The 19,996-nt window shown below is 50.0% G+C and overlaps 1 protein-coding gene across 1 annotated transcript; it reads left to right on the forward strand.

Moving 5' to 3' along the window:
- Positions 1–10,795: 10,795 nt before the first annotated feature.
- Positions 10,796–19,731, forward strand: LOC133247330 (keratin, type II cytoskeletal 3-like). Its single transcript, XM_061415980.1, has 9 exons — positions 10,796–11,480; positions 13,245–13,465; positions 14,349–14,409; positions 15,190–15,285; positions 15,468–15,632; positions 16,711–16,836; positions 17,445–17,665; positions 18,598–18,632; positions 18,972–19,731. The coding sequence occupies exons 1-9, from the start codon at positions 10,875–10,877 to the stop codon at positions 19,289–19,291; spliced, it is 1,851 nt and encodes a 616-aa protein (XP_061271964.1). The 5' UTR covers positions 10,796–10,874; the 3' UTR covers positions 19,292–19,731.
- Positions 19,732–19,996: the final 265 nt, after the last annotated feature.

Here is a 19,996-nt window from a genome sequence, read left to right on the forward strand (position 1 = left end):
GTGGCCTATTTTTAGTCATTTCCCTAAACCCTCTGAAGCTCTGACTCTGTTCACCCTTTTTACCCTTATTTTCTTGCGACCTCTTTTGCCCTGCCTTCTCAATCTCTGCTGTGGCTTTCTCTTCCTCAGTCTACTCATTAAATGCTGGAGTTCTGCAACATTAAAAAAAACTTCTTATTGGACTGTAACATACATACAGAAAAGAGGACAGACCTCAAGTGTTCAGCCTAATGACTTTTCACACATTGAACCCACTCATGTAACCAGCACAGAACATCCATTCCCATGACCCTAGAAGCCCGCATACCCAGCTCCCTTCCAACCACTTCCCATCCCACCCCACCCCAGGAAAAAACTCATTTCTAACAGCAAAGGTTAGTTTTTTAAAAATGTATTATTTATTTTTGGCTGTGATGGATCTTTGTTGCTGTGTGTGGGCTTTCTCTGGTTGTGGTGAGCAGGGACTACTCTCTAGTTCTGGCGCACAGGCTTCTCACTGCAGTGGCTTCTCTTGTTGCAGAGCACACGTTCTAAGGTCATGGGCTTCAGCAGTTGTGGCTCATGGGCTTAGTTGCCCTGTGTAATGTGGAATCTTCCCAGACCAGGGATTGAACCCATCTCTGCTGCATTGGCAGGCAGATTCTTAACCACAAGATCACCAGGAAATTCCCATAGGTTAGGTTTTAATGTGTTTGTACTTTATATAAGCAGAAGCATATGGTTTGTGGCTGGACTCTTCTACTTAACACAATATATGAAGAATCATCCCAAACCAGTCGTGCAGTTGCAAGTCATTCATTCTCATCAGTATGCTATCCCCAGTTTATTTGTGTTCTCTGTTGTGATGGGGCATTGGATTCATATTTTCAGCTGTTATAAACAACACGTCAATGAATACTCCAGTCCATGTCTTTTGGTGAATACATGTGTGCTCTCGATGGCTTTGTGAATACCTACTGGTGAGATTGCCAAGTTCATAGGGCACTGATGTGCTAAGTTATGATAGATACTCCAAATAATTTCCCTAGGTAGCCATTCTAGTAGTATAGGAGAGTTCCAGTTGCTCCATATTTTTGCGAACATTTGGTAGTTTTTTTTTGTATTTTGGGCTTCCCTTGCGGCTCAGCTGGTAAAGAATCCGCCTGCAACGTGGGAAGCCTGGGTCTTTCCCTGGGTTGGGAAGATGCCCTGAAGAAGGGAAAGGCTACCCACTCCAGTATTCTGGCCTGGAGAATTCTATGGACTGTATAGTCCACGGGTGGCAAAGAGTCAGACACGGCTGAGCGACTTTCACTTTCACTTTTCTTTTGTATTTTAGCTGTTTGGAAGGAGGCATTATTGTATGTCTTGGTGATTTTAATTTGTATGTCCCATAGTGGTTAATGATGCTGGGCTTCTTTTATATATTTATTGCCATTTGGATACCATCTTCTGTAACTGTCTTCTGCCCATTTTTCTATTGAGTAGGCTGTCTGTCTGTCTCTCTTGTTGATTTATAGGGGTTCTTTATATGTTCTGAATATTAGCCCTTTGCTCATGTATGGATACTGTTTCCTACTCTGTAGGTTACCTTTTCACTCTTTAGTGGAGCTTTTTGATAAAATAGTACTTTATTTCATAAGTTCATCATATTTTTCTTTTGTGGGGTGCTTTTCATGTCCTATACTCTTCTCTTTACTCTAAGGTCATGATGATATTCTCTGGTGTTTTCTAAAAGGTTTACTGTTGTAAATCTCATTCACATTCAGATCTGCAGTTGACTTTTGTGTACGCTTTTTTCCTCCACATGGTCATCAAACTGAGGATTATAGAACACTTTAAAAGAGAGATGTCCATCTGGTTAACCTTGATGGTGAACACATAGGTGTTTGCTATATTGTTTTCTGTATGATTGAAATATTTTATAGTTAAAAATAAAATGAAAAGTATTTAAGTACTGATGTTTTCTTGGGTGCCTTCTTTGATCTACTGTTCATGTTACATATTCTTCCTGGGTGAGTTATTTATCCATTTAGTTAAATTTCATTGAGTACCAATGTACCATGAAGTTGCCCTGCTATGGAGAAGCATAACATGGCTGTTGCCTTAAGGAACCATGGCCTGGTATATACAGGGACAAATCAATACAGTGAAGTGCCTTGGAATACCTATTCCAAAGAAGAGCCCAGAGCTCATGTTATCTTTAACATGAGTATTCTGTCCTTCCTGTTGTCTCTTCCTATTTCCCTTTTAAAATCAACTTCTTTGAGGTACAATTTACATACAGTAGAGATGATGCTGTGAAAGTGCTGCACTCAATATGCCAGCAAATTTGGAAAACTCAGCAGTGGCCACAGGACTGGAAAAGGTCAGTTTTCATTCTAATCCCAAAGAAAGGCAATGCCAAAGAATGCTCAAACTACCGTACAATTGCACTCATCTCACACGCTAGTAAAGTAATGCTTAAAATTCTCCAAGCCAGGCTTCAGCAATATGTGAACCATGAACTTCCTGATGTTCAAGCTGGTTTTAGAAAGGGCAGAGGAACCAGAAATCAAATTGCCAACATCCGCTGGATCATGGAAAAAGCAAGAGAGTTCCAGAAAAACATCTATTTCTGCTTTATTGACTATGCCAAAGCTTTTGACTGTGTGGATCACAATAAACTGTGGAAAATTCTGAAAGAGATGGGAATACCAGAACAACCTGATCTGCCTCTTGAGAAATTTGTATGCAGGTCAGGAAGCAACAGTTAGAACTGGACATGGAACAACAGACTGGTTCCAAATAGGAAAAGGAGTATGTCAACGCTATATATTGTCACCCTGCTTATTTAACTTATATGCAGAGTACATCATGAGAAACGCTGGACTGGAAGAAACACAAGCTGGAATCAAGATTGCCGGGAGAAATATCAGTCACCTCAGATATGCAGATGACACCATCCTTATGGCAGAAAGTGAAGAGGAACTAAAAAGCCTCTTGATGAAAGTGAAAGAGGAGAGTGAAAAAGTTGGCTTAAAACTCAACATTCAGAAAATGAAGATCATGGCATCTGGTCCCATCACTTCATGGGAAATAGATGGGGAAACAGTGGAAACAGTGGCTAACTTTATTTTTCAGGGCTCCAAAATCACTGCAGATGGTGACTGCAGCCATGAAATTAAAAGACGCTTACTCCTTGGAAGGAAAGTTATGACCAACCTAGATAGCATATTCAAAAGCAGAGACATTACTTTGCCAACAAATGTTCATCTAGTCAAGGCTATGGTTTATCCTGTGGTCATGTATGGATGTGATAGTTGGACTGTGAAGAAGGCTGAGCACCGAAGAATTGATGCTTTTGAACTGTGGTGTTGGAGAAGACTCTTGAGAGTCCCTTGGACTGCAAGGAGATCCAACCAGTCCATTCTGAAGGAGATCAGCCCTGGGATTTCTTTGGAAGGAATGATGCTAAAGCTGAAACTCCAGTACTTTGGCCACCTCATGTGAAGAGTTGACTCATTGGAAAAGACTCTGATGCTGGGAGGGATTGGGGGCAAGAAGAGAAGGGGACAACAGAGGATGAGATGGCTGGATGGCATCACTGACTCGAGGGACGTTGAGTCTGGGTGAACTCCGGGAGTTGGTGATGGACAGGGAGGCCTGGCGTGCTGCGATTCATGAGGTCGCAAAGAGTCGGACACGACTGAGCGACTGATATGATCTGATCTGATCTGAGCAATTCATTTCAATCAATTTTGATAAATGTATATACCAGGATAACTACCGCCACAGTCAAAATCTGGGTCATCTTCCAAAATGTTCTCCTGCCCCTTTGCAGTCCTTCACCCGCCAGCCCTCAGGCCCAGGCTGGGCTTGCTTTCTGTCACAATAGGTTGGTTTTGTCTCTTTTAAAATTTCATACAAACGGAATCATATAGCAGATATTCTTTTTGTGTCTGACTTCCTCATTGCATCAGGATGTTTTTGAGATCCATCAGATGTATGTATCGTGTATATTTTGCCCGGGGCTCTGGTTTGCATTTTCTTGTTCTCAGCAACGTGTTTTCAAGCTCCCTGCCTCCTTTTAACAGCTCTGGCTGCCTTTAGTCATCAGCATTTGCAGCTGTATCTAAAGGCTGAGTGACTGGTCCAGCCTCTTGGACTGGATGAAACTCTGTGTCTGGTTTGAGGACAGAACAGGTGATTCTCTTATTGTTACCCAGGCCTTCATGAAAACATGGAAGTTTCCTCCTTTGATAAAGTTCCTTTTGTTGTAAAAATTAGTCCGTCAAAATCAAAGCAAACTGGAGCTTTACGAAAATACAAGTTTCTGGGCCACGTTCCCTAAGATTCTGACTCTGGAAGTCAGGACTAGAGTTTGAGGATCTGGATTTTAAAAAGCTGTCCATTTCTTTCAGGTTGCCCAGTTGCATGGCAACAATGGAGACACAGACATCGAGAGCAGACTTACGGACACGGTGGTTGGGGGAGGAAGGAGAGGGTGGGATGTTTGGACGGAGTAACATGGAAACATACATTACTATACCTAAAATAGATAGCCAACAGGAATTTGCTGTATGACTCAGGGAACTCAAACTGGGGCTCTGTAACAACCTAGAGGGGTGGGGTGGGGAGGGAGGTCAAGAAGGAGGGTACATAGGTATACCTATGGCTGGTTCATGGTGATGTTTGGCAGAAACCAACATAATACTGTAACGCGATTACCCTTCAATTAAAAAAAAAAAAAAAAAAAAGAAGGAAAAAAAGCTATCTAATGGTCTGATTTGCAGTCAGCACTGACAGCCACTGTTCACAGATTGAAGTCCCAAATTTGCAGCACAGAACAGAGATCATTACCATCAGTTTCAGCCTACACATCCAGCTCTTTGTTATCACCTGTCCCCCTCCTCCATGTCTCCTGTTCTGCAAGCATGTGGGATCTCTCACTGACTCTCTCCCCTCAACAGCATTTGAAATGTTTTCCTCTCTACGTGGGGGTATATTTCTCCTATTGTCCACCCACTAGGCCCACTCCTCCTCATCCCTCAACACCCTACTCAAAATGACCTTCTCTCTGACATCTTCCATAGCCTTTATTCATTGTCTACTCATAACACTTTTTTGATCTGCTGTCAAAAATGCTGATCCCCAAAGTACTAATAAGGAGTTGTTTACATGACTGATCCCTTCCTTCAGTACAACTGGAAGCTTTTCCAGATCTTGGACCCTGTCTTGCATATCATTGTGTTCCTTATTGGGTAGCCTGGGACCAGCCATATGTAGGCATTTAACAGTGATTGCTGAGAGAATGAATGGATGTTTGGAGGGATGACTGAATGGATAGTGGTCCATGTTGGATTCCTTGGAGAGAATGAAGTCTTAAGGAGACAGAGTCTGGACACTCTTTCTGGGTCCTCCGAACACTGTGCCTGACCTTCACTTCCTGTTCTAATCTTCATGCCTTTTAGCAGAAAGCAGAATCAGTGGGTAGGTTGGGACAGAATCTACCTCCTGACTGCATCGGTCTTCAAACTCAGTTCATGCTTAATGCTTTTGTCATTTCCATTTGGGGTCACAAGTTGTATGAAAGTGCTTTGTCTATGAGTCACAGGAGGGTGTGTATCTCTAGGTGGTGCTTTTGCCCATTTGTCTGTCGAGTCAGATAAGTGAAAGGGTTTTAAAAAGTTGAAGACACTCCACAAATGTCAGGTACTGTTAAGTGTTGGCATGCATGCCTATAAGGCTGTGGCTTGGCTTTTACAGGGAACCAAGAACTTCCTGAGTTGTACGAAGCTGGCTGGGTGCTGGGGGACAGAGGACTGCCCCAGGTACGAGGCCTGCCCTCCAAGGGCTTTCACACTGGTTTAAGGGAGGGAAGATGCTCTCATGTGACTTATGGATGTGGTAGGGGCTACAGGCGTCCCAGGTGGTTTAGGACAGAAGAGGCCGAGGGGCCAGGCTGGTCATATGAGCCTTTGTGGTGGGGCTGGGCTGCTCCTAAATGATACATCAGGGTGTAAAGGGAAGGGGGAGGGGGCTTTAAGTCTGAGGACTCTTCATGATCCCTAGGACCGAGGGAGAGTGGGTGAGAGGAGGTCAGGACGGTGCCCGGCCAGAGAGGTGCTCAGGAAGTGGTGGCTGGGCATGGGTGAGGGGGGCGGACTCACACTAGGGGCTCAGGCAGAGGATGAGGGAGGCAACGGTAGCAGCTCTGAGCTGCTTAGTGTCTCAGTGGTCCATGGCTCCAGGGTGGGGTCCACCAGTTTGCAAAATCTGGTCCATGGGCCTGACCAAGAAGGAGGGGGCTAGCTCAGCACAAACTGTCACCTCTGTGGGGGGAATAACGCAAAGCGCCCTTCTGGGGACCATCCCTGGACCAGTGTGTGGTGGTCTTTGTGACTCTTCTCCTCATTCCATGCTCTGTTTTTACCTGCCATTTCCAGAATGTGATCAAATCCCATCAACTGTTCAGAGTCAGGGCTTGCTCCATGCGCTGAGCTCTGGGCAGGAACAGACACAGAACACCCTGTGGGGCCACAGGCATGGCCTCCAGACAGAAGGGACAGAACTGAGTCGGAGGCTTGGCTTTGCACTTGTGGTCTTGGACAAGTTACTTAATTTCCAGGCCCCAGTTTTCCTCATCTGTAAAATGGAGCTACAAATCTTCCCTATAGGATTGCAATGAGGGTCAAGTGGGGAGAAGTCTGTAGAGTGTTAATTATGGAGTCTGCCATCCGGCCAGCACCCTCATGACTTGCTTTTCTACTATTAGAATGCCCTGAGTCAACACAGGACTCCTGCTCTTGAGTTTATAAAGCCCTTTACTGTACTTAACTCACCTCCCATCCTCTCTGCTCAATCAGGAGAGCAGAGGTGTATCAGCTCTATTTCATGACTGGCTAACTGGAGGCCCAGAGGGGTCTGGAGCCTGGGGCTCAGGCCTCCTGCTTCTGGCCAGAGGGGCCCCCCATGGCATCGCTCTGACAGATTCCTGGGTGGGAGAGTCTGGGCACCGTGAGGAAGCCATCCTGTCCCTCTTGGCCCTCTCCTTCAGGATGGAGCTAAGTTCAAGACTACATCTGCTGGGCTTTAGACTTTTTTTCCTGAGCTCCAGATGCCACAGGGCTGGCCCCTCCCTGGGGAGACTTGGCTCAAAGCTCAGTGTCGAGGAACAGTTCCTTGTGGAGCAGCGTGCCCTCCGAGTGCAGACTTTAGGGCCAACTCTACCCAGGAACCATCCACCCTGCCCTTCCTGCCAGGCCTCCCAGCCCAGGGTCCCCCATCTTGGTGCAGCCCCATCTCCTTCTCCCTCTTTGGCTCTTTCCCACCTGCTGTCCTTGGCCCAGCTGCTGTGCCCTGTGTTGCCAAGCCTGTCCTTAGCCCTGAGCACTTGCATCTGAGTGCACTGGTCCCCAGAGAAGCCGGGGCTGCCTGTGGGCAGGAGCAATCCCTCCTCCTCCTCCCTAGTTCTCCCAGAGAGGACCCAGCTTCCCCGGAGCAGAGGCAGCCTTGGTCAGGGCGCCGTCCTGGGAGGCACAGCCATGACCACGGAGAGGAGGTGGTGCAGGGCCCCGTGCCTCCCCTGGGACCCCTGTGCCCTCACCTCCTAGAAAGCCCCACCTACTGCTTTCAGCGGTGGCACCTCCCTGCCAGTAGCACACCATTTCTCTCCCTAAGAGGTGTCAGAGGAGAGCGGCTGGGCTTTTATAGTCTGTGGGTGTGGGGGATTAGAGTGGGATTTGTCAGGAGTAAGAGATTTGGGCTGGGCCCTCATTAGAGTCCCAGACTTCCACTTCAAGCTCTTTGGACTTTGTTCTCGACGTTTGAAATGCAAACTGACTTCTCAGCATATTCAAACTGGGCCCTGGCATTGGCAGCTGCCAAGGGGTGGAAATCAGCTAATCGTTCTGAAGAATTTCTCTGTGATAGCACTGAAAACCACGCAGGTGAGACAGGAAGACAGTGCGGGACATTTCCTCATTCATTCTCAGGGTCTCTTTGGATGCGGGCATCAGCCACACTTGAATCCAAAACACTATTTGGATTTTGGAGTCAGGATCGACTTCACGGGTCGGCAATGACAGCGGCTTATGTGCTGTGTTGTAAAGGCCCGGTCTCCCAACCCAGTCACCAGGCCACTCTCCCCACTCTCACCAGGTGGACTATCCTTCATGGATGTCAGCGGGCTGAGATGGCGGTGGCCACGACACTGGGGCACTGTCCCCTGCTGCCCCTTCCTCCTGCCCCTGTCCTCCTCTGAACCCTGGGCTTCAGTGGGTCTGCACGGATCCCTTGATCAAGTGTGCCACCATCCTTGTTTGGAAGAGGAGGCTGAGCAGCAGAGAGAAGATGTGGGTGGCAGCTGAGTCAGGGTAGGACCCGGGCTGCCTAACTCCCAGCCTGTGCCTTTGTTTGGACCCAGTTGCTGTATCTTGGTTTCTCAGATTAGTGAGATGCTTTGGGCAATAATCAGGGCCATGAGGGAATGAGGCAGGCAATGAGGTTTAGAAGACAAAGCAGGGAATGCCTATTTGTGACATCAAGGGCTTCATAGGGAAGAGACTGCTGGGCAGGGAACCGTGTTGAGAGCGTGTGTCTGCGTGTATGTGAGAGATTTTGTGAGTGTGTACACATGTATGTGTGGTTACTGTTAATGCACAGTACATGTTGTGTTTTGGTCCTGTGTGTGTGTGTGTCCATGCATGCATGTATGTAGAAAGTCCGGTAGTCTGAGGCACTGATTTCTGTAATCCAAGCAGACCTCGATCATACAGAACCTCCACTTGCCACCCTGTCCGAGGCCACTTGACTTGAGGGTCTTTGTGTGCTTGAAGAAACAGGAGCAGAGTTCCTGGAACTAAGGTTTCATGGGTCACTGGTTTAAACTGGCTCGATTCCCAGTGAGCTTGTAGGGGAGCAATTATCCCGCACTCTTGGTTGAGAGCACATATGCTGAGCAGCCAGAGGTGAGGGGTAAACAAAGGGGCTGGGTCAGATAAATGAGGGGGGATTCCTGGAGGGGCAGGTATCTGGGGACAAAGGAGGCCAAATTAGAAGAGGAAAGAGAAGTCTCCTTTCTCTTTCTCTTTAAGTAAAGACATTTTCCGGAGTACCTGGAGGTCGGCTTTCAGCCTTGGAGTAATTAAGACTGGTCTTTGCTGCTGAAGGGCAATGGGAGATAAATGTTGTAACTGATTAAACATTCATACCACACATGATAAGTGATATGACAGTTTGCTTTTCTCATAACCATCCTCTCAACAGCCTTACAAATTGCAATCATTCTTCTTTTTTTTAGAATCTTGATGGTGACAAGAAAAGGGAAATTAGCAGATTAAATGATTTTTCTGTAGAATTCATGGATTTTAGTCAACAATGTGCCCTGGAAAAAGAGTCAGAGATAAGAGGCAAGAACCCAACAGGATAGTGGGAAGTACTGATGCTATGTCCCAAGAACTTGGAATACTGAGTCAAAAGATATCTGAAACTTTTGTTTCTAATATGGAATAAAGAGTAATGCAAAGAATATTGGGGAAAAAATCTACAAGATCATGATGTGATTGGAAGTAATCAGCTCTATTGTATACATCGTGATGATAAATAAAAATATGTTTTAGAAAACTGATGATGGAAAGAGCCTTCACTTTCCTACGGTCTGAGTCAAGTTAAATGGACCCTGCTCAGCTGCGGGTGGATGTAGTTTATAGCCATCCAGGGAGCCACTCAAGCTTCCTAGGTGGTGTAGATGGTGTATCTTAGGGGAGCCGAGAGGAGAAATGAGAAATCCTGGATTCATTTCTCTAATGTGAGCTTGGAATAGGAAAGGTTGGTGGTCTCTCTGACCTGGACCAGGTAGTCTGCACACTCTTCCTTCCTGGATTAGTCTTCCTCCAGCTTTCCTTTCCCCACAGGCCCCCCTCCCTGTCTGTTGCCTTCCTCAAAGTCCTCGGCTATGGTCTGTGTGTGCATGTGTTCTTAGGCGCTTCAGTCATGTCCGACTCTTTGCGACCCTATGGACCATAGCCAACAGACTCCTTTGTCCATGGGATTCTCCAGGTATGAATACCAGAGTGCATTGCCATGCCTCCTCTAGGGGAGCTTCCAGACCCAGGGATCAACCCCCTGTCTCCTGCGTTTCCTGCACTGCAGGCAGATTCTTTACCGCTGAGCCACCGGGGAAGCCCTGGCTGTGGTCTGTGCTTCCTTTCAGTCCACTGTATATCCCTCTGTTTCTTGGCCTGAGCACCCTGCACCCTATTTTCCCCGCTCCCCAACCAGCTCTCCATCCAAGGCCCACACGGTCAAGAACACATCCTGCTGTGTGATTCGGATGTGTACCTTTTCCTGCCTGGATGGCAAGAGCCCCAGAGGGATGCTATACCTTCTCTCACTCTTCCATTTTCCATCTCCTCATGCTCCTTCTCCTTCCCAGCCCTCCCCCTTCTTCTCCCTTCTTCCCCTAGGTCCTCACTGAGGCTCTGAACCCATCCTGTAAACTTCTGAGGCTTGATGGGCTGGCAGGGTGGCCATGGGGACACAGGGGAGGTACGGAAATGCTGACTTGTCACTCCTGGGATGGGAGGGTAAGTCTCTCGGGGATTAGGGCTGTGTCCAGCCCTGCAGGATGGCCCCTCTCCCAACTTAAGCTTCCTTCAGATGAGTAACCCTCGGGAAACAAAGCAATTTGGAAATTTGGAGTGATTACCAAGGTGTGTTTTGAGTTTCGGACTTGACCTCTTTCTGCCAGGCAAACCAAAGCTGATAATACCTCAATTAGTTGGTTGGCACCGCCAGCCAGCCAAGCTCCCAGCCCTATATAAGCGCCACCTCTGGCCCAGAGCTTCAGAAGGTCTCCGCGTTTCCGCCAACCTCCCGGTCCGCTCTCCTTTTGGAATACCTTGCCGTCCACCATGAGTCGTCAGGCCGGCTACAGCCAGCAGTCCTGCAGGGCTTCCAGCGGGAGCCGCCGGCAGGGCTTCAGCGGGCGCTCAGCCGTGGTGTCGGGCCAGAGCCGGGTCACCTCCTCCAAGTCCTCCTTGGCCTCCCGCTCAGGCGGGGGTGGCGCTGGGTCTGCCGCCTGTGCCCTGATGGGAGGAGGCTTCGGCAGCCAGAGTCTCTACAACCTGGGGGGGAACAAGAAGATCTCCATCAGCCTGGCTGGAGGCAGCATCCGGGCTGGAGGGTTTAGGAGCACCAGTGGGGGATATTCAGGAGGCTGTGGTTTTGGAGGTGGTGGAAGAGGGATGGGCGGGGGCTTTGGAGGGGGAGTTGGTGGCTTTGGAGGAGGGGCTGGTGGCTTTGGAGGTCCTGGTGGTTTTGGAGGACCCCGTGGCTTTGGTGGCCCTGGTGGCTTTGGCCCAGGTGGCTTCCCTGGGGGAATCCAGGAAGTGACTGTCAACCAGAGCCTCCTGCAGCCCCTCAATGTGGAGATTGACCCCCAGATTGGGCAAGTAAAGGCTCAGGAGCGGGAGCAGATCAAGACCCTCAACAACAAGTTTGCCTCCTTCATTGACAAGGTGAGCCCAGCTCGGGACAGCTGGACAGTGAGAAAGTTTGTCCTAATGAGCTTGGCCCCCTCTTCCTCTTTTCCTTTTGCCACCAAGGAAGGACTTGCAGGTTCATCCTCTACCTCCATCCCTCAGGGGCGGGCCTGCTAAGGGAGTGGTAGATAATGAAAAGATCTCGGGTCCCTCACTGGATGGAGCCACTACCGTTCCTGCAAGCCCCGTCACCACAGCTCTGCGCGGTGCCTCTGGCACTGCCGAGGCTGCTGCCATCATGGATGTCCCTCACTGATGCCTTCTGCACTCCTCCTCCATCTCAGGAAGACTGTGAATTGCTCCTCTTTGAAAGAGAGACCACCTCTGCCAAGGCTGGATATTTACCTGAGTGATGAATTAATCTACTCTCAGCCTAAGGAGAGGGATGCAGAGTGTTTTTTGGGGGTGGGAGGGGGAAAGGGTAAGGGGTACCTCCTCCTGGGTGATTCTCTTGGGAAGATTTTGGCGTGAAGAGCTGTGAACGTTAGGCCACTGACCTTGGTGTATGCGTGTCTGTGTGTAGGCGAGGTTGAGCAAGGTTTTACTGGGCTTTCTGTGCTCTGACTACTCCATGTCATAGTGGGGACACTATGACAACAGTTGTGGTGACTAGAGAGTATCCAGGCTTGATCAGCTGCTAACTGAGTGTTTCAGCAGTACTGCTGAGTATAAGGTGTTTCGATCTCTTTGTGACCATGGGATAGTATCAGGTCTTAAAGAAAGGGTTTGTAGGGACTCGTTGGGGGTCCTCTCATCATACGTAAGAGGCTTGGGCAAAGCTGAAGATGAAGTTGATCTTAACACTGGAATATCAGACTTTGCAGAGGGGAAGTTCTTCAAAGCCTAGTGACCCACTAGTTCCTGGCAGACACCTGGGTGTCCAGATAAATTATTCACAGAGGTAGAAAGTGATGTGAAAATACTGCTCTCCACAAAAGGTGGAGAACTATCCAAGACCTTCTCAGCAAGATCTCTTATCACCTTTGAAGGGGGATTCTCAGGTCCTGGGGTCCTGAGTGGCTGGCATAAGGCATGGCACATGCCTGGTGCTTTGCAGATGTTTGTTGAATGGTCAATTGATTGATATTTATTCCATTGTTTATACAGTTGGCTTTGAGCTTGTGTACAGAAACGTTTTGCAGCAAATGAAAGTTTGAGACATCTTCAGCTAGTGGTTCAATTTAAATGCAACTGAGTCCTACATTTAACCAGGCTCGGCAGCAAGGGCCCATCTCGGTGCACCTGGGCCCTTGTTCCTAGGACTAGGGCAGCCCAAGAGCCATTTCTCTGTGGTTTTCTCTATTTCTCACCTTAATACAGGGCACCCAGATGTACTGTAAACCTCTTCCTGGAGACTACACCTGCTGTAGGCTTTCAAATCTCCTGCTATTTATTGAGTACTAACTGATTGAGGAATGAATGGATGAATGAATGATACAGTGGGAAGATCATCCAGTCTGGGTATCAAGAAACCTCAGTTTTGGTTTGTTACTAGCTTGTAGTGTCACCTTGGTTACTCTGGGACTCAGTTTCCTTATCTGCACAGCAGGCCTCTGCCTCCGTTGTAGGTCACTGATGCTGCTATCCACGTGGGGTTAGTACTGAACTATTGTAGCAGGCAAAATGCAACCCAACGGGAGGGACTGGGAGATTCCTGGGAACTTTGTTTCTAGGAAAGTCAACCAAGACTGGAGTTGGCTGCAGACTGCTCCCTGATGTCCTTTTCCTATTGGATGGCAGGTGCGGTTCCTAGAGCAGCAGAACAAGGTCCTGGAGACCAAGTGGAGCCTCCTGCAGGAGCAGGGATCTGGCACTAACACTAACAACCGCAACCTGGAGCCTTTTTTCGAGAACTACATCAGCAGCCTCAGGGCCTTTCTGGATGGTCTGCATGTTGAGAAGGACAAGCTGCATGAGGAGCTGAGGAGCATGGAGGGGATGGTGGAGGACTTCAAGAAGAGGTGTGTGCTGCTCAGTTCCTGGGGCAGGGGGTGGGGCAGTGTGGGTTGGAGGGTGGGAGGGGCCAGCTCTGTTCCAGCTGGCTACACGCTGGGGGGGATTTACCCCCACCTTCTCTGACTTTCAAGATCCCAGTCTTTAAAATAATGGCTCATGGTTTATTTGGGGCAGAAACTCTTAAGAATTTAATGAAAGGGTGTATCCATGTAAGTTTGGTGGGGATGTTCCAAGACACTCTGAAGTTCATTCACAAACCACATAGAATCAGACAACACCCTCCATCCTCCCTGGACTACATCATCTCCAAATTCCCCTCCAAATATGGGGTGTATTTCCCTTGTCAATAGGCTTCTGAAGGAGAGGCAGGTTACTTTTAAGTTAAGAGTATGGTCTCTGGGATCCGAGTGCCTTGGGCAAGGTCTATTCCACCACTTTCAGCTCTGTGAGCTTGGACTGACTCCTTAGCTTCTCTGTGCCTCAGTCCTCTCATCTGTAAAATGGAGACAGTGGTAGTCTTTATTCACTGTAGCGAGGCCTGAATGAGTTAATACGTGTCATTCACAGAATAAGACCCGGCACATTTGTCGTGCTATTCTGGGTTTTCGTGAATTCAAGAAGTGCTTACCAAGAGCCCACAGGGCCACCATACTTGCTGAACATAGAGCCGGTTCCAGGCCCTACCCTCTGAGCGCACATAGTGCTCAGTGAAGCCTGTAGAAAAACCAGGTCTCACCTGAGCCTGGGAGGCGGTGCACTGCAAGGGCACAGGCCTTGAGCTAAAGGGCAGGACAAGAAGCCCTGAGTCTGCGGTACTTACGGGAAGTGCTCTGAGGCCATGGTGACCTCCTGGGGAAGATGGGCCAGAAAGTGCCTCTTTTCTCATAGATATGAAGAGGAGATCAACAAGCGCACTGCGGCAGAGAATGACTTTGTCGTCTTGAAGAAGGTGAAGGGTCTTTCCCCCACCTCCCACCCCAGAGCCCTGCTGAATAGGGTGCTATGAGGTTGAGGGGAGAAAAAGTCCAGTCCTCTTATTTTGAGGGTCTCCTTCAGGCCATGTAGGGAGGGAGGGCCACGGAGGGAGCCAGGGAGCCCCTCCACCCTACAAGCTGGGAGGGGCATCTGAGGGCCTGGCTGCTCCCCTCCTGGGAGGAGGGTCCAAAGGGTCCACCAGACTTTGCCATGTGGCTCCCTCCTGATGGGCCTGTGGGTCTATGAATCCCATTAGATCTTGAGTTGTGATCAGAAAGTGGATGAAGAGAAGGAATATATATTAGTATATATATTCCTCCCCCCTACCACAGGAGTGTATTCCCAGGAGGAATTTAAAGAGAGCCTTTGGAAAAAAAAAAGAGAGAACCTTTGAGCGTTGCTGATTTAGATTCTCCCCCAGACCCTCCTCACAAATTCTCCTCACCCAGTCTCAGTGTAATGGCCCCGGCCCAACCCTTGCTCTTCTTTTCACCCTCACAGCCTCTTTGGCTGTTTTCTGAGAAGGGTCCTCCAGCCCAGCCTGTAAGGCAGCCTATTTGGTCATGTTAGGCCAGGTCTGCCTGTGCCTGGATGGGCATCTCATTTCCCCTGAGTGGGAGCTCCGGAGGGGGGCGCGGTTGGTGGGGGCAAAGGGGCAGGCTCCTGTGGCCCCTTTGCCCCGCTCCCTCCGTCAGTGCCCAGGACTGGGCTAAGCCCACAGGTCAGAGGGGACCATGACTGAATTCTTTCCCAGGACATCGATGCTGCCTACATGACCAAAGTGGAACTGGAGGCCAAGGTGGACAGTGTGACAGATGAGATCAACTTCTTGAAGGCCCTCTATGATGCTGTAAGTCTGCCCCTCACCCCCCTGCCTCCTGTCTCCTAGAGAAAAAGTTTCATGTCTCAGTCCTTCTGACAGAGTGACACCTTCTCACCTGTCCCTCAGTTGGTTCAGAGCCCTCCCTCCTGAGCTGGTGGCTTGTGTCCCCTGGCGAGCTCAGGAGGGGTCATGTCTGCCTGGCCCTGCAGGAGCTGTCCCAGATGCAGTTAGACACAGGTGACACGTCCGTGGTCCTGTCCATGGACAACAACCGCTGCCTGGACCTGGACAGCATCATCGCCGAGGTCCGCGCCCAGTACGAGGCCATCGCCCAGAGGAGCAAGGCTGAGGCTGAGGCTCTGTACCAGTCCCAGGTGGGTAACACCATCACGTCTCCCCGGGAGGGCCGAGTCTGCTCCAGAGTCATTCTTCTCTGCATTTCCAGCATGGTGGCTCCTCTCCCTCCTACTAGGCTGGTTTGCTACCAGACATCTCCCTTCCTAATCAGAGAGCTCTGACATTGCTCTAACCTGGGGCTTCTCAACTGGGGTGGGGGGAAGGTATACTTTTCCCCCAGGAGGCACGTGGCAATGTGTGAAGACAGGTTTGAACGTCACACCTAGGGGTGGGGGTGAGGTGCTACTGGAGTCTGGAGGGTAGAGGCCAGAGATGCTGCTAAACATTCTACAATGCGTGAGATACCATTCTCCCACCAAACAAAAAATTACTCTGTCTGAAATGTCACTAGTGCCAAGCTTGAGAAATACTTAACCTAAAGCCCTCTGGCTGCATATCTTTTATTGTTGGAGACACTTCTATTTTGCTCGCACCCAACTGGGCCCTGTCATGCTTGCTTCTGATCTGATCACACTGAGGGGTTGAAGTCAGTGTCTGAAAGGAAGCAGGAGGAAAGCAAGGGAGACTGAGCAAAGTTAGAGGACAGGGGAATTCTGTACACCTTTCTCCCATCCCCACATCTGCATGGGGCCTAAGCTAGCCCTTAAGCATCAGACTCTTCTGAGTTTTCTGCCCCAGAAGGATAGCCTGCTGGGGAAGAGATGGCTCCAGCATCTGAGATGTTTGCATTCATGCGCCAGCCCTCTTACTTGACACCTCGGAGAGTTTAGTCATGGTACTCAAGCAATCTGTGTCTCAGTTTTCCCATTCATAAGATAGGGATAATAATGCCTTCCTCACCAGGAAGCTGTGAGGTTCTATGAGGTAAAGCACAGGGCTTGGGGCAAAGTAAAAGCTCAAAAAAATCCCAACAGCGACTGTGCTGGAAGACGTGTCCCTGACACAGAGGACAGAGCACCTGATTCCTCCAGTGGGTGACCTTGCACAGGCCCTAACTCTGTTTTTGTTTTCCTGTTTGTGATGCAGAAGGGTTGGAGTAGGGGACCATAGTAGGCCCTGCTGGCCTTTTGAATGTGTGACTCTTTTTGGATACAGTTGGGTGAGTTGCAGACCACAGCCGGCATGCATGGGGACGACCTGAAGAGTATCAAGAGTGAGATCATGGAGTTCAACCGGATGATCCAGAGGCTGCGGGCCGAGATTGAGAGCATCAAGAAGCAGGTGGGAAGGAGGAAGGAGCACTCACCTGAGACTGCGGGCTGATGCCTGCACCGTAAGCTCAGGGCTCAGCACTCACGTCCTAGCCCCTTGCATGCTAAAATTGACAGGGTGTGCTTCTGGGCTGTGTCTAATGGACCCAGATCCTGCCTGCCTGGAGACTGGAGGCTGATGTGGACCAGAAATGTTGAGTTCAGACATAATTAGGGAGGCTGGGGAAAGAAGCTGTGTGAAGACCAAATTAGGAGAATTAGCCAAGGTAGCTCACATCAACATGGATTAGGACAGAAGGACAATTCTTTGGATAATTCAAGAAGACTTCCTGGAGGAGGAGGGCTTTTAGGAGATGCTTAGACTCTTACCATGAGAGAGAAGAGAGGTATAGGAGGAGTCTGACTCCTGAGCTGGCCTGTGTCCTTGAGGCCAGATGGTGTTAATCCCATTCCTTGAGGCACTAGGATTTCGACTGCAGCCCAGGCTTCATCTTCTTGGGTTTTAGTTTCCTCATTTGTCCAACATGAGGTGATCCATGTGTAAGCGCCAAGCATACAGGCAGGCTCTCAGTGAATCCACTTGAACCTAAATTGGACTTCTGGTCGCCCCCAACCCAGAATGCCAACCTGCAGACAGCCATTGCTAATGCAGAGCAGCACGGGGAAGTGGCCCTCAAGGATGCCAGTGCCAAGCTTCAGGACCTCAAGGCTGCCCTGCAGCAGGCCAAGGAGGACCTGGCCCGGCTGCTGAAGGAGTACCAGGAGCTGATGAATGTCAAGCTGGCCCTTGACATTGAGATTGCCACCTACCGGACCCTCCTGGAGGGCGAGGAGTGCAGGTTAGTTGGAATCCCTCTGGTTTCCAGGAGGCTGAGATGTCTGGTGGCTTTGCTGCCTGAGCATGCTCATGTGGACTGCTGGAGATGGTGGTAGCCCTCAGCGGGCCCATTCCACCCCCACCCAACTCCTGCCCCTGCCCCTTTAAGTGTTTTGAGATGCTGCCAATCCTCCAGGAGAACTGTGCTTTCTATGCAATAGTGACACCACCAGAAACTTATCTTGGGCAGGTTTTCCCATCTTTCATGTCTCATATTTTAGCTGTAAAATACATGTCTGAAAAAGAGGAGGACTTACAGGTATAAGGGCTTCCCTGGTAGCTCAGCTGGTAAAGAATCCGCCTGCAATGCAGGAGGCCCCAGTTCGATTCCTGGGTCTGGAAGATCCCCTGGAGAATGGATAGATTACCCACTCCAGTATTCTGGCCTGGAGAATTCCACGGACTGTATAGTCCATGGGATCACAAAGAGTCAGACACGACTGAGCGACTTTCTCTTTCACAGGCATAAATACTATTTCTAGGTTATTTCTTTATTATTTAAGGCCTTAATAGTAGGTTTCTGAAGAGTGGGTTCCTGTAGGCTGGCACTTGGTTATAGGGCTCTGGCCTTTAAAGGGACAGATATAAACATTATTTACTATATAGGCCCCTGAGGAGCAGGAAGAGTGTGGGTAGACACACGAATGACCCTCTGCTCTGATCCTCTTGAAGGTGATGTTAGTGGGAAAGGGTAACAATTTAAGCCCAACTTTACCCAACAGGAGGAGGAATGCATGTCATGGCATTTTGAGCACCTATTTCTTACAGTCAGCATCAGTCAGGAAGGAGCTAGGGGGACCAAGGCTTTCACTGTTATTGACCTAAGCAAGGTGTATTTAAGGAAAGGAGGCTCCGGCACAGATGCTAATACGGAGGTCTGATCTTCCCCAACAGGATGTCTGGGGAGTGCCAGAGTTCTGTGAGCATCGGTGAGTACCGGGTTCCTTCTCAGGAAAGGGGCTGGATGCTTTGGGATAATGTTTCTCAAACCGAGGTGGGGGGGGCGGGGGGGTTACTGCGGGGCCAGCGCTGGTGGGCTGCACCATTTGCAGGCTGGGAAGAGGCTGTAGGGTGGCGGCGGGGGAGGCCAACCTCCCCTGCCCGGCTGTCTTGAAGCGGGCCCTCACCCGACTCCGCCAAACCTTAGTGGGCGGTACCCAGGGGAAGAGCCGGTGGGCGGAGGGGATTGGCTCCCGGACTGTGGGCGGGACTGGTGGGCGGGCTGGACCGGCCTCCCAGAAGCTGGCTGACCCCAATGCTCTTTGCAGAGATGGTCCACACCACCACCAGCAGCAGCAGTGGCGGCAGCGGCGCCCTGGGAGGAGGAGCTGGAGGTCGAGGAGGCCTGGGGAGCGGGGATCTGGGAAGCGGCGGTCTAGGCAGCGGGAGGCTGGGCAGCGGAGGCCGGGACAGCAGGGCCAGCCGCGGGGGCCTGGGCTTGGACAGCAGTTCCGGCGGGGGCTCTGCTGTGCGCGGGGGCGTCTCCAATTCCGGGGGCTCGTGCGCCGTCAGCGGGGTTGGCGGTCGCAGCTCGGTCCGGGTCACACAAAGCTCCTCTCAGAGCCAGCGGTCCCACCACAAACTCTGAACGTTGTCTCGGACCCACCAGCCCCCTTCACTTGCCGGCACACTCTAGCTCTGTACGCCCTTTGATATACCCGTGGGACCCTTTCCCTACGTAGCTTCTGCGGCTGGCATGGCGGCCCAAAATTTCCTGGGAGGGGTTATCTGGGGGAAAAACCATCTACTCCTATAAGGCCGAGCCGCTGGGCAGTGCCCAGGGGCTGGGCTGTGTCACCGCCCCCGCCCCGCAGGGCTCGCCACCCCAGCCAACGTTCCACTGTCCTATGGGAAAGCCCCAGCCAGCCCTGTGCATACCCGGCTACCCACCCTTTCTCGGCGGCCCCTCTCCCCCCAATCTCCTGCTGATGTTTTGGTTTCCCTCGAGCAGTACTTTTCCTTTCTTGGCACCAATATATGTATGAATTTTCTGTTCTATATCTTCAATAAACCGCATTTATTCAGACAGTGGTAGACTTTTCCTTCTGGATTCTAAGGTCATTGGGTTTGATATCACCGCCAGTGGCTCACCGCAGTCTCTTTCCCACGCAGAGCTTGGCCTGAGCTTGAAGAGTTCCCAGGCGGGAGGGGCTATGTCTTTTATTCACTGAAGACTATGCATGACATATACCAACTTTCTTCACTGATCAGATTTTCAATTCATAAAAATTTCATTACCCTTGAAAAAAAGTTGTAGATTTGATTTCCTTGCTTTTGAGTCATTCCAGAAATG

Source organism: Bos javanicus, chromosome 5, assembly GCF_032452875.1.
Source record: "Bos javanicus breed banteng chromosome 5, ARS-OSU_banteng_1.0, whole genome shotgun sequence".
Classification (NCBI taxonomy): Eukaryota; Metazoa; Chordata; class Mammalia; order Artiodactyla; family Bovidae; genus Bos; species Bos javanicus.

What these genes read in the sequence shown, in the direction of transcription:
- LOC133247330 (XM_061415980.1), top strand. Translation starts at nt 10,875, where the DNA reads ATGAGTCGTCAGGCCGGCTACAGCCAGCAGTCCTGCAGGGCTTCCAGC. An exon ending in TTGAGAGCATCAAGAAGCAG is followed by an intron (nt 16,837 to 17,444) that starts GTGGGAAGGAGG and finishes CCCCCAACCCAG; the next exon opens with AATGCCAACCTGCAGACAGC. An exon ending in CCAGAGTTCTGTGAGCATCG is followed by an intron (nt 18,633 to 18,971) that starts GTGAGTACCGGG and finishes TGCTCTTTGCAG; the next exon opens with AGATGGTCCACACCACCACC.